The sequence below is a fragment of the Cervus canadensis genome, chromosome X (genome assembly GCF_019320065.1).
Source record: "Cervus canadensis isolate Bull #8, Minnesota chromosome X, ASM1932006v1, whole genome shotgun sequence".
Taxonomy (NCBI): domain Eukaryota; kingdom Metazoa; phylum Chordata; class Mammalia; order Artiodactyla; family Cervidae; genus Cervus; species Cervus canadensis.
The window spans coordinates 45,629,708-45,643,989 of record NC_057419.1 but is presented as its reverse complement, the minus strand read 5'-3'; the positions used below and the strand labels follow the sequence as shown (position 1 = coordinate 45,643,989).

At 36.0% G+C, this 14,282-nt stretch overlaps 1 protein-coding gene across 5 annotated transcripts in view; it reads left to right on the top strand.

Annotated features, from left to right (window-relative positions):
- Positions 1-14,282, top strand: part of USP9X (ubiquitin specific peptidase 9 X-linked) — a 115,019-nt gene that overhangs the window by 92,915 nt on the left and 7,822 nt on the right. For all 5 annotated transcript variants that reach the window (XM_043460164.1, XM_043460163.1, XM_043460165.1 and 2 more), the window contains exons 32-38: positions 1,862-2,052; positions 4,974-5,147; positions 7,782-7,923; positions 9,113-9,866; positions 10,233-10,356; positions 10,850-11,075; positions 11,546-11,675. In XM_043460164.1, the coding sequence (XP_043316099.1) occupies positions 1,862-2,052; positions 4,974-5,147; positions 7,782-7,923; positions 9,113-9,866; positions 10,233-10,356; positions 10,850-11,075; positions 11,546-11,675 (1,741 nt within the window). The remainder of the gene's footprint in view (positions 1-1,861; positions 2,053-4,973; positions 5,148-7,781; positions 7,924-9,112; positions 9,867-10,232; positions 10,357-10,849; positions 11,076-11,545; positions 11,676-14,282) is intronic.

The following is a 14,282-nucleotide window of genomic DNA, read 5'->3' as shown; positions in this document are numbered from 1 at the left end:
TTGGTATTTTAATTATGTATCTCCATTTATGCTGTTATATAATATACCAGTTTCATTACCTATGCTTACTTTTTGATTACTTTTGCCTTTCTCCCAGGTCATAACTCTTTTTACCTAGGAAACAAGCTTCTCTCTACTTGCAACAAAATTTAGGCTCTTGCCAAGTATCCAATGCAGAAATAAAGCTGTGAATAAATTAGATAGTGATGGAGCAGAGTTGATCTATGGCATAGTTCTTTAAAGAAGAGACTGTGGTCATGTTTGTGTTCACCCTGTATTTCTTTGTTTTTATTTGACCTTTTCCCATTCATGGTGTTGGTGAGAGCCGAGGAGAGAAGCCAGAGCATGCTCTGTCTGTGGCAAATATCTTAAATGGTTCTTTTCTCATTCCATCTCTTCAGTCACCAAACTCTTTGCTCTGAGTAGTTGAATCACTTACGGGGAGGGCTTCTGAAACATACACTTGCCTCAACTTTTCCCAGGTTTGCTTTTTTTGCCTCTGTGCTTTTTTCCTTCGCTAGACTAAGTTTCTCCTGAGCAGGGGCTGACCATTGTCTATTTCTACATCTGGGTCTCACACACAATTCCACACCCAGCATTGTCTTTCCATCTCTATGAATTTGATCATTCTAGGTACCTCATCAAAGTAGATCGTACCATGTTTATTTTTCTGTGACTGGCTTGTTTGACTTAACGTAATATCCATTTCATAGCATGTTTCAGAATTTCCTTTTTTTTAAAGGCTGAATAATATTCCTTTGAATGTATGTACCACATTTTGTTTATCCATTTATTCATCAATGGACACTTGGGTTGCTTCTACTTTTTTCTTTTTTCTTTTCTTTTTGCCACTCGGCTTGTAGGATCTTAGTCCCCCAACCAGGGATGGAACCTGTGCCCCCTGCATTGGGAGCTTGGAGTCTTAACCACTGGGACCACCAGGGAAGTCTGCTTCCACCTTTTGGCAAATAATCCTGTTCTGAACATGGGCATAAGATCTTTCTTGCAGTTCTTTGGTTGTTGAACCCAGGCATGGAATTGCTGGATCATTTGATAGTTTTATTTTTCTTTAGGAATTGTTTTCTACAGTGGCTACACCATTTTACATTTTCCACCAACAGCGTCCTAGGATTCCAGTTTCTTTGCACAGGGCTCTTTCATTTTTCTGAGGTCCGATATGTCTCTGTTCTTTCGTTGCATGTGCTTTTGGTTATCATATCCAGTAAATCATTGTCAAATCTAATGCCATGAAGTTTTTGCTCTATGTTTTAAGAGTTTCGTAGTTTTAGCTATTACATTCAAATCTTTGATCCATATTGAATAACCTTTTCTGTATAGTGTTAGGGGAAAGTCCAGCTTTATTCCTCTGCATATGGATATCTAGTTTTTACAGCACCATTTGTTGAAGGGTACTACTCTCTTAACATGTACATTGTATTGAGTGTTTACAAGTCTAAGCAGTTGGCATACATTATCTCATATCCTCCTCACAACAGCTACATGAAGAGTATGTTCACCCATTTACACATGAGGCACTTAATGGCTCAAAGTCACTTAGCCTTATAAGTAGCAAAGCCTGCGTTTGTGTCCAGTACAGCCTAAGTTAATTACTTAACTGTCCTTTGCTCTATCACCTACCTCTGCAATACATATTTATTCCTTTATGATAACTCTTATGTGAAATGGGTGGGGATAAACACTAATACTGTAAATTAAAATTTATAAATTGACCATTAAGTGCTTTGGAAATAAATAGAAATACAAGTGATTTGTTCACTAATCGTTCAGCATTTGTCTCAACATAATTTTTACTCTACTTTGAAGTTCGATTAGCTCATTAGTGATACGTTTTGCTTTCCAGAGCAATGTTGATCCCAGAGATGATGTATTTGGATACCCTCAACAATTTGAAGACAAACCAGCATTAAGTAAAACAGAAGACAGAAAAGAGTACAATATTGGTGTTTTGAGACACCTTCAGGTCATCTTTGGTCATTTAGCTGCTTCTCGACTACAGTACTATGTGCCCAGAGGATTTTGGAAACAGTTCAGGTAAGTTATGGATGACTGGTAATTGGGATATTGCTTAAACCTTTATGACCTTCTCATGACACTAACATTAAACTTCTAAAACCTTTATTGGAAAGCACTTTTATGTTTAATATTTAAGCAGTAGTAATAGTCAAAGTTTATTTCCATAGTTAGGTTTGTTTTCTCATTGTCCCCAAAGGAGGTAGAAAATGTCTTAGTTAGAGGCAGCATTCTTTAGTCTCATAAGATGTTAATAATATTTTATTCTGAAAGCTTATAATATTTACATATGTAGGGAGAAGAGTATGAACTCTTATATATTCATCACTCAACTTCAATAATTGTCAACTCATTGCCATTTAATCTACATTCCCATCTGCTGCTTTTTAGGTTGTTTTGAAGCAGATGCATAATTTCACCCATAAATATTTCAGTGTGTATCTCTAATGTCTTTTTTAACATGACCGTGATACTATTGTCGTGTCTTTTAAAAATTCCTTAATATCCTTGTCAATGTTTGATTTTACCCAATGACCTCATAATTCTTTTTTTTTACTATTAAGTTTTTTGAAATCATGACCCAAATGAAGTCCATATGCTACAGGTGTTGATATGTCTCTGTAGTCTCTCTTTCCACCCTTGTAGTTATTTGTTGGGGATAGAAAACAAATAAGTAGTTAACTCCATACATTTTCCCGTTTGGATTTTATTGAGATCCCTGTGGTGCTGTGTTTTCCTCAGTTCCCTACATGTCACATAAATAGGTAGAGAGAGAGAGAGGCTTGATCAGGTTCCACTGTTATTTTTTTCTTGTTTTGGAGTGGCTAGACAAGGCCTACCTCATAGGTGATAACAATAAGCTCAGTGAAGAGAAGTACATAATGTCTCTCTGCCTCTTAGGATAACACCCATTGATTATCATTGCCTAAGTGCAACATTTCCTCAGGACTACAAAATGGTCACATCCTAGTTTTATCATTCTTTCATTTAATAGCCAGAGTAGATCTGTAAAGGAAACATCCCCATAGCAACTTTTTGGCTAGTCTTATGTACAATTTTATAGGAAAGGTGTGATAAATACCTGGGGTGGGGGGGTGGGGCAGGATTTGTTGTTGTTTTTAATGTAAAAAATTCTTCAGTTATATCTTGATCTTATTTCTCTGGCTTCATTTATTTCACCTTTTTTTTTTATTACCTCTTGTGTCATGCGCTATACTAAAATACTGTAGTATTATACAACTACGTATCTGTACTATGTATGAAAACACCATAATCCTTCGTAGTAGTGTTTTTGTTTTTAAATAGTACTCCTTTCTTGCCTTTTTTTTTTTTTTTTGCTGTCCCAGACAGCTTGTAGGATCTTAGTTCCCCAACCAGGTATTGAACCCAGACCCTTGGCAGTGAAAGCATGGAGTCCTAACCACTGGACCAGCAGGGAATTCCCTTAAATAATACTCCTTAGAATCCCTTCAGGGTATCTCCCAGACAGCTGAGAGCAGGGGAGCCAAGGGTCACCTGACACTGCTGCTCTGGTCCACCTTCTCTGCTTCAGTCATAGCAGCTGCCCTTTTCCCTACCAGGATACTACTTAGATTTCTTTTGAAACCACTAGTTTATAATACCGTGACCTCCTTATGACTCACCATATAAATTCCACCGATTTCTCTAACTAGGCCCCCTATTTAATCCACACTTACCGGCTTACACACACACACACACACACACACACACACCCACCCACACCCCTTTCCCAGCTCTGCTTTCGCTCTTTCAGTCCCATCACCTGGCAGAACTCTCACCTTCCTCTCTGACTATTCAAGTTTTCTTTCTTTCCCTAGCTTGTCCCATCTCTGCCATAAGGCTTTTAGCATTTCTGTTCTTTCTCTTCCAGATTATTACTCTTAAACTTTTTGAACTTTTGTCTTAAAATTTGTTATTCGGTTATAATTATCACTCTTCTTGTAATATGTTTGCTTTTTTTTGGCTTCTCAGTTAATTGTTCCCTATGTTAGTGGAGCTCTCAATTTGTCTAGACTAGCACTTTTGGATTATCAACACTTTAGACCTGTGATGTACTCCAGGTACATGTGGGTGAGTTAACCACATTTTGCACCCCTAATTTTTTATGTTGAAAAATTTCACACCAGCAGAAAAGGTAAAGTAGTATAAGAATTGCCTTTATGATGCATATTCTTCACTCAGATTTACCAATTGTTAACATTTTGCCATATTTGCTTATGGGTATACTTGAGTTTTGGGTTTTGTTTGTTTTTTGTAAACTAGTTGATAGTTGTAAATATTACTCTTGATCTCCTTATATGCCTCAAAATGTATCCTCTAAGAATAAGGACATTTTTCTACATAATATTTAATACAATTATCACATGCATGAAATTTAGTATTCAATAATGTCTAATTCATCAGTATATATTCCAATTTCCCCAAAATAGTCTTTGTAATTTTTCCCCCCCAATTTCAGACTGGTTTCCTAGAAGGATTCACAAGAATTTGGTTGTTAGCTCTTCAGTCATCTCTAAATTAATCTCCCTATTTTGTCATGACCTTTATGGTACTTTATTGATTTGTATGATTATTTCCCCATGATTAGATTCAGGTTAAACTTTTTTGGCAAGAAGAAATACCTCTGAATGCAGTGCAATGAGAAGCATATAGTAACATCACCTATGTAGTTTTTCTTTGTAGTTTTGTGGTATTTCTTTCCTATTAAAAGTACCACCTTTACTGTGAATCTTACTTTCTCCTCCACAGCAATCAATACATAAAGAGCATTCCTTTTTTTCCTACTTCCTCATGTAATTGAGGAATAAAATCTCAGTTTATCTGTGTTATTTTGGTTGTATTGCTTTTTTCCTGAAAAATATATGGTATTTATTGTTCTGGGAGTGTCGCACATTACATATTTTACTCCATTCATTTCTTAGGCTTTGGGGTGAGCCTGTTAATCTTCGTGAACAACATGATGCTTTAGAATTTTTTAATTCATTGGTGGATAGTTTAGATGAAGCTTTGAAAGCCTTAGGACATCCAGCTATGCTAAGTAAGGTCTTAGGAGGTTCCTTTGCCGATCAGAAGATTTGCCAAGGCTGCCCACATAGGTGAGTACTAATTGCATACTTTATATGTATGTTGTACTGTTTATTATTAATTATGTAAACAAGTGAAATATGCTACCGATTACTAAATACCTGAGATGGGAATTGTGCATACCTTACTATTGGGGGGGGTTGTTTGTTTGTTTTCACATTTTATTACAATGAAGTTTAACAGAACAGAAAAGTTCCATGACCTTTGTGGATCTGTTTGTTTTTGTCAAATAATACTTGGTTCCTTTAACTCCACCTAAGCTCTTACTGTTTTATACTCTTATATGTCCTTATGTATGATCATGCCTAAGAAAATAACATGGCATTTTGCATATACGGGTATTACTAATGAATTTTTCCTTTATCTTAAAATAGTTAATAATATTGTAAATATGTTAAGTTTAGAAGATGACAAGTGTGGGGCATTATTTCCTATACAAATGAAATACTGACTTTAAAAATAGCATTGATTCACTGTCATTGTCTTTAAGGTATGTTTCCCACACAAAGCATTTATAGCGAAAAATGACTATAAACAAATTTGTTTGGATTTTTTCTTTTTATTGAAAATAGTTAAAATAACTATTAAAGTTTATTACTGACAGATACACGTTTATGACTACTTTATGGAAGTTTTACTTTGGAACTTCTCTTGCATGTCATCAGTTAATCAATGTTAGTTATTGAAGTCCCTTCTCACCAAAATATCACAGTAAGAGGTAGTATTTTCTACAAGGACACAACTTAGCAACTGAACAACAGCAACAAAAGAGCATTATGTATAGTCAGAGGTTGTGTGTGTGTATGGTTAGTGGGGGGTGCTTCATTTTTGAACCATTTTAGAATCATTTCATTTTGGAAATGATTGAGGGAGTGGTAATATTATATATAAATGTTAAGCTATTCATTCTGAATGAGGCCATAAAATTGTTTACACAGACTGGGCAACTTTTGCTTCTTTTGAAAGACCTTGTGCATTATTAGGTGGACCATAAAATTGTCATTTTAACCTCTTGTTTTTATACTGATTTAAAAAAAATTTTCTGGCTATCTGTTTTGGTCAGTTTGTCTTGGTTTCTTATAGACAGTTTTCAAAATTATTGGGAAATTACTGGTTTTCTTTGCTAAGTGAAAATGTCCAGAGAACATATACTCTTTTTTTTTTTTTCTAGTTTATAATTTTTTTTTTTCATTTATTAGTTGGAGGCTAATTACTTTACAGTATTGTAGTGGTTTTTGTCATACATTGACATGAATCAGCCATGGATTTACATGTATTCCCCATCCCGATCCCCCCTCCCACCTCCCTCTCCACCCGATCCCTCTGGGTCTTCCCAGTGCACCAGGCCCGAGCACTTGTCTCATGCATCCAGCCTGGGCTGGTGATCTGTTTCACCCTAGATAATATACATGTTTCGATGCTGTTCTCTATTCTTAAGTAAAATTCCTGAAGTTCAAATACCTAACTCCACAACTAAACTAGTCCTGTTCCATGCTAGAAGGTTACATAAATGAAGAGTCCTGTGACAGTCTGTTTTAGGGTATTTATCTAGAATAACCGTTAACAAACTATGGACCATAGTTCAAGTCCAACCCTGCATCTGTTTTTGTAGAGTTTTATTGGCACATACCCGCTCCTTTACCAGCTGTCTGACTGCTCTCACTGTAACAACAGACTTGAGTAGTTGCTATAGGGACCTCATGGCCCGAAAAAGCTGGTAATATTTACTCTCTGGCCTTTTACATACAGAAAAACTTTGCTGACTTCTCATTTTCGAATGACCAATTTTTTACCTGAAATCATAAAATCGAACTTCTTTTTCCTCATCTATGGGCTGTTCCCTAGTTATCATAACAGTTTGCTTAATACTTCATATTCCATTCATGTCACTTATAAATGCCTTTTTCACTAACTAAATTGAAAAGCCCTTAATATGAGGGACCATTTTAAACACTGACTATCCCACAGTGCTTTATACATGGTAGGCACGGCATATATTTGTTCAGTGATTTAATTTAATGGTTGAGAGTGAAATTCTCACATCGCATGTTCTAAATTTATGAATATGTCTCATCACAAATCTGAGAATTCCTTTGGTAGAATATTGCCAAAAGGTGGGATTCTGGCTCCTAGTCTGATTGCTTAGCACATGTTCATTTGTATGTTCAACTTGTGCTTTAGTAATGTTTCCATTATAGAAGAGGAGAAACATTTAGAAATTTAGCTCATTATAATCTAAACAGATGATGGCGGAAGGAGCATCATAGATTATGTAGAGACAGAGCTGTGAAGCCAGACAAATCTAGCTTCAAAACACCATTTCTTCTAGTAATCTTGGCCAAATCACATTCTGAACCCCATTTCCCTCATCTCTGATGTGGAGATGGTGATAGAGAATATTTGTTGTGAAGACAAAGAACCTGTTATGTATATAGTGTGTAAATAATCTAATGTAGTGCCCAGCAGAGGGTAAATGGCCCGTAAATGGTAACTGTCATTTATTAGAACATTTTTTTGACTTAATGGGTTTTGTGTTCTATTATAAATGTTGCAAAAGTAGTTTACATTGAGCCCATAACTAAGTAAGATGTTTAGAAAATTAAGGAATAAATTCTCTTTGATCATTTCTTAAATAATATCTTTAGATACGAGTGTGAAGAATCTTTTACGACTTTGAATGTAGACATTAGAAATCACCAAAATCTTCTTGATTCTTTGGAACAATATGTCAAAGGAGATTTATTAGAAGGTGCAAATGCTTATCATTGTGAAAAATGCAATAAAAAGGTATGGATTGCCCAGTTTTGTTTAAAATAATGATGGTTACATATAATGGGTTTGGAAGAATGATTGTTTTCATTTGTTCTCGAAATTTGCCCTCTTTATTCCCTGCCCTCCTTTGTTAACGGTGGTAGCAGAGAGGTAGTTAAGATAACAGACTTAAAAGGTTTGTCAGGTAAAGACTATCGAGAGAAATTAGTGCCAGAAAGGGCTAGGGGAAACAGGTAAAGATAAGAGTGAATCACTTCAGAGGTCACAATAGCTTATTTAATCTCTTGTCTGACTTACACAGGCACCTTTCATCCATATCTGACCAGACTGCTTGAGCTCCGCAAAGCTACAGAGCTCATAGAGGAAAACATTGCTCCTCTCACATCCAGAGTTACTAGCCAAGACTGAGAAGTTCGCTGAAACCAAACTGTTTTAATTGCTTTATTTAGCCACATAAGATTTCTTCTACCACCTGTATTTTTTAAACCACTTGGATCAAATTTTTTTTGACTCACCTGGTATTGGTTTTTGTCTATGGGCATTTAATAGTATCTTTCTGGGCTCCCAAGCCCTCTCACCTCTAAGTCACCTGTATTGTTTTGACTTTACATACCACTTGGAGAGGTTTTAAAATCTAGAGGTTGAGATGACCTGTAAAGTCATACCCCTGCCACTCACAGCTCTAAGACTTGAGGCAGGTTACTTAAATCTTTCAACTGCTCCTCATTCTCATGCTTAAGGTTCAGTAGTACCTGCTTGAGAGGGTTGTGAGGATTATACATGTTACTCCTGGGGCAGCACTTAGCATATAATTTGATACCTAACTGCCCAATATATATTAGGTGCTGTTATTATATTTCTGTAGTTGGCTCACAGGAAACCACACCTTCATTAAAATAACAATAAATATCAAACAGATAATAATGGTTAGATAATACTGCCAATATTGAAATCAGGCAGTGAGTAAATCACTAATTTTTGCAGTTTGTAGCAAGTGGCATCAGGGTACTTCTATATTACTTGTTTTAGTTAACATTAAAACTATAAACTGACAGAATTGCTCTGATTATGTTCACTATCACGTTATGTTTACACTTAAAATTTCAAATTAGTGTTGAGAATTTAACAATAGAGTTTTAAAGTTTGGTGTTTTTTTGTAGTGGATTATAAGAGAACATCTAGTAATTTGCTCTGTTCATTTTAGGTTGATACTGTAAAGCGCTTGCTTATTAAAAAATTGCCTCCTGTTCTTGCTATCCAACTAAAACGATTCGACTATGATTGGGAAAGAGAATGTGCAATCAAGTTTAATGATTACTTTGAATTTCCTCGTGAGCTGGACATGGAACCTTACACAGTTGCAGGTGTTGCAAAGCTGGAAGGAGATAACGTAAACCCAGAGAGTCAGTTGATACAACAGAATGAGCAGTCTGACAGTGAGACGGCAGGAAGCACCAAATACAGACTTGTGGGGGTGCTCGTACACAGCGGTCAAGCAAGCGGAGGACATTACTACTCTTATATCATTCAGAGGAATGGAGGAGATGGTGAGAGAAACCGTTGGTATAAATTTGATGATGGAGATGTAACTGAATGTAAAATGGATGACGATGAAGAAATGAAAAACCAGTGTTTTGGTGGAGAGTACATGGGAGAAGTATTCGATCACATGATGAAGCGCATGTCATACAGGCGCCAGAAAAGGTGGTGGAATGCTTACATACTTTTTTATGAACGATTGGACACAATAGACCAGGGCGACGAGTTGATAAGATATATATCAGAGCTTGCTATCACCACAAGACCCCATCAGATTATTATGCCATCAGCCATTGAGAGAAGTGTACGGAAACAGAACGTGCAGTTCATGCATAACCGAATGCAATACAGTTTGGAATATTTTCAGTTTATGAAAAAACTGCTTACATGTAATGGTGTTTACTTAAATCCTCCTCCAGGTAAGTATCAAGAATTTATCTTCTTAGTAACAAAGCATTCCTCCTCTTGCAGGATTTCTTAGCAAGCGTCAATATGTTTGTTTTCTTTCTGATTGTTTTCAAGTCCTGTTTCAGATGACTGTTTGAGAATTATATATTGTCTGGGTATTTAGAGACAGAGGAGCTTTTGTTTGTTATAACAATTTGTTTTTATTTACTCAGGCACTAATTGAAGTGTGCTTTAATGAACAGAATTATTTCATAAGTAGCCTCAGAGGGGTTTTAACATAATTGGGGCTTGGAAAATTGTAGGTGATGCAGATTTGTGTGAAAATGGGGCTTGGGCATACAAATTTGACTCTTTTTTAATCTGCACTTTTTTTATAGGGCAAGATCACCTGTTGCCTGAAGCAGAAGAAATCACAATGATTAGTATTCAGCTTGCCGCTAGGTTCCTCTTTACCACAGGATTTCATACCAAGAAAATAGTCCGTGGCTCCGCCAGTGATTGGTACATTGTTTTGGATTTTCATTCCTATTATTACTGGCATTTAGTTTGGTTCTTTAATATACTGCTTTATTTTTTCCAAGCCGTAATAATCTTGTTTCAGATTTGGAATGCAGAATTTAAAAAATCTTGGTAGCAATAGTGAAAGATATCATATTTAAGTAATTCCTGAGATTAAATGTGGCCTTTTATTACTCAAGAGCCGGCTTCTGTTATAGTGTATATCATATCTTTGACTTCTGTGTACAAAACATTACAGGATGATACTTAAAGGTTATCTAATCACAAAATTATCACATTTTAGCTTCCCTAGATTACATTCAGCCGTAGATTAAAAAGGTAAAACCTTAAAATGAATTTGTTTCTAATTGTGGAAGTTTAGAGACCATTTATATCATACCTTGATTTAACAGTATTTACCTAACTATTCTAATAGTAAGATGTTAATGGGGATTATCGTTTTTGTCATTGAACCTCGTATTTTGTTTTGTCTTAGGTATGATGCATTATGTATTCTGCTTCGTCACAGCAAGAATGTACGTTTTTGGTTTGCTCATAATGTCCTTTTTAATGTTTCAAATCGCTTCTCTGAATACCTTCTGGAGTGCCCTAGTGCAGAAGTGAGAGGTGCATTTGCAAAACTGATAGTTTTTATTGCACATTTTTCCTTGCAAGATGGGCCATGTCCTTCACCTTTTGCCTCTCCAGGACCTTCTAGTCAGGTAATTGCCCAGTTTACTTCTAATGATTAAATGCTTACACATGAATTCTGTTTCCTGGAAGCTGAAGCCACACATATGTGCATCTGTTTGAGATGTTTACCTAACAAATGTGCATGAGCATGTAATAACCATCTGATCTGATGCCTCAATGTCTATGAGTTCCATTAAAAAGTACTTCCCAGCAATGAATAGTGACTATTGCTTCTTTAAAACTTAACGGAATTTTCTGTTAATTTGGTTACATTCAGTGGCTTAGTTATACACTTACTGTTATATGTTATACATGAATTTTAATTCATCCCCTTTCCTAAAAAAGCAACCCTTTTTAATTGTTCTTGTGTGATCAGCCCTTCCAGAAATATCTGCCTATATTTAACATGTATATGTACATCTTCCTTTTTTATGTGAAGGAAATTATATCATACCTGCATCTTGTTGCTAGAAAACAACCAATGTTTCATCTTTTACAGGCTTATGACAACTTAAGCCTGAGTGATCACTTACTAAGAGCAGTATTAAATCTGCTGAGAAGAGAAGTTTCAGAGCATGGGCGTCATTTACAGCAGTATTTCAACCTGTTTGTAATGTATGCCAATTTAGGTAAGAATTTAAGTTTTCGTAATTTTGTTTTAATGTATTAAGTAATGAAATCATTTAAGTCAAGTGATGAAATATAACCTGGTCTAAAATAGAAAGTGTTTCATAAAACCTATTATGAATTTTTTTTTTTCTATTATGAATTTTATCTGAAACTTTTTGCTACACTTTTTACCTTGTACTTTTATTTATGCATGTGTCTTATCTCTGCTCAGACACAGGTCAGAATCTGTATCTTAGTCATATTTTTATCTCCCTAAAGCAGTGGTGCTAGACCTGGTTTTTTGAAAATACTGATTCCTAGGCCCCATCCCAAACCAACTGAATAAGAATTCTCAGAACTAACACGAGGAATCCACATTTTCAAAAGGCCCCAGATGATTGTGTAGTATTCACCAAGTTTGGGTAAAGGATTTGGTCTATACTTAAGTTTTGGTTTGAAGTAAATGAAATTAAAAGTTGGGGATAATATAAATATTCACTTAAATTGCCTGTTATTTATGTTAAATTCTAAACCCAAACATTACTGTCATTCCAGGGTTTGTGTGTGTCACTTACTAATCACCATTGATCCATGACCCTTTTAACACAGCAACATTCTACTTTGTATTTGTCTTTTTTTCCCTTACCTCCCCATACTAGAAATACTTGCATATTTGCAGATGAAAAGAATATTTATTACACAAACAAGCATAAGGGGAATCTGTACTTTACACTTAGATGTGCTAAATCATAGGTATTTATAAAAATTCTACTCTGTTCAACTCCCTTTTTTAGGTATTCCCTGTCTAAAAAAGCATTCATCATTTGTCCATCATGTAATCTAAAGTTTTGCTGCTGAAAGCAAATACAGGTCTATAAACTTTAATGCAAAATCCTTAGGACCAATAGGCTTTGGGGTTCAGAACTGTTCGGGTTTAAGAAAGGTAAAATAGTGCATATACCATGAATTATGTAACATCCCTGGAGCAGTGTCCAGAACAGCACTTTGTAATCATACACATGAATATTCACATTGAGAGGGGCTGGATGGAAGACTGTAATAGCTTTTATCAGTTTAGGCCAGATTTTCAAACCAACTTTATAAGTGAACTTGTTTATATTGATGAAAAGAGCTGTTTGAATCTAGGGATTTCAAATAAGGGATTGTGGACTTGTATTTATTATATACTTCTTGGAACATGGCAATAAATAAGACTGTTACTTTCTAATGGGGTATAGAAGCAAATTAAAGGGTACTTGCCATAAAATATGTTTGTGACAATAATGGGGAAAATACAGAGTGCTGTGGAAGTACATCAATAGGGGTACCTGACCAGATTTGGGGAGTGTGTGGGACTTAATGGAGAAATTGATTGTAGGAATTGGTTGAATTTTTCCATCCAGAGTGAACAGCAGGTGCAGAGACTTGGAAGTAAATTCAGCATGGCTCATTGGAGGAAATGAAAGGTTATTCAGTCTGACTAGAATTGATGTAATATGGGGATGACAGGAGCAGTGAGCAGAATTCTCTAATTGTGCTATTCTGTCAAGCCTTGAGAGATTCTGGACTTTATCCTGAGGGCATTGATGATCCATTATAGAATTTTGAGTAGATGTCTGGCTTCTAGAAAGATCATCCTGGCTCCAGTGTGAAATGGATTACAGGGAGTTAAGGCTAGAGGATTTTTTAATCCTAGACCACCTGTCGACAGAAATGTGGCTTATACTGAGAAATTGACAGTGAGGGGGATACAAGTAGACAAATTCTGGTGCTTTTCATTAGATGCAAGGCCAGTAGGATTTGGTGATTGGATGTTCAGGGAAGGGTAAAGTGGAAGAGATGTTAAGAATGATGCCCAGAATTCCAGCTTGATAAGCTGAGCAGGTAGTAGTGCCATGTGCTGAGCAGGGGAGACACAGGAAGAACATGGACAGGGAATTTGAGTCTTTGTGACACCCAGATAGAGGTGTCCAGTAGAACAGGATCTCTTTGGAAATATTTTTGAATCAGCTGAATGAAAATAGCTGGAATTTGAAGCCATTAGAATGGGTTTGATCATCCAGGGAAGGCGTGTGTGTGTGTGTGTGAGGAGATAGCCTGACATGGGAACTTGGAGGCCCATCACTTTTTAAGAGACAGAAGGAGGACTCACAAATAAGACCAAGAAGAGGTAGAAAGAAAATAAGAGAGGAACCCAACAAAGGGTGAAATGGTTACAATTTGAGAACTATTCCTTAACTTTAAACCAAGAAGAGGGGCAGAAGCCAGATAAGCATGGATTGAAGAGCGGGAAAATGAGAAAGTAGAGGGAACGAGGTTAGGCGTCTTTCAAGAAGCTTGGCTTAGAAGAAAGAAGAAAGGCAATTTATAAAAGAACTCTGATTTCTCCATTTTCGGCATTCACCTAATGTTAAGGATTGCTGTCTAGGCTGGTCCCTGAGACTCCCCTGGCCATAGAAAGTGTCCAGAGGATTGCAGTGTCCTTTTAATACTTAACTCCAATTAGATTTTTGGTTCTTTTAATTTTTTTAATAATTATTCTTTGTATTAAGTATGATTTAATAATACTCTGAATGCCAAGTAAAAGTAATCTTCTGATCATAAAGGTTGTAGAAAAAATAACTACT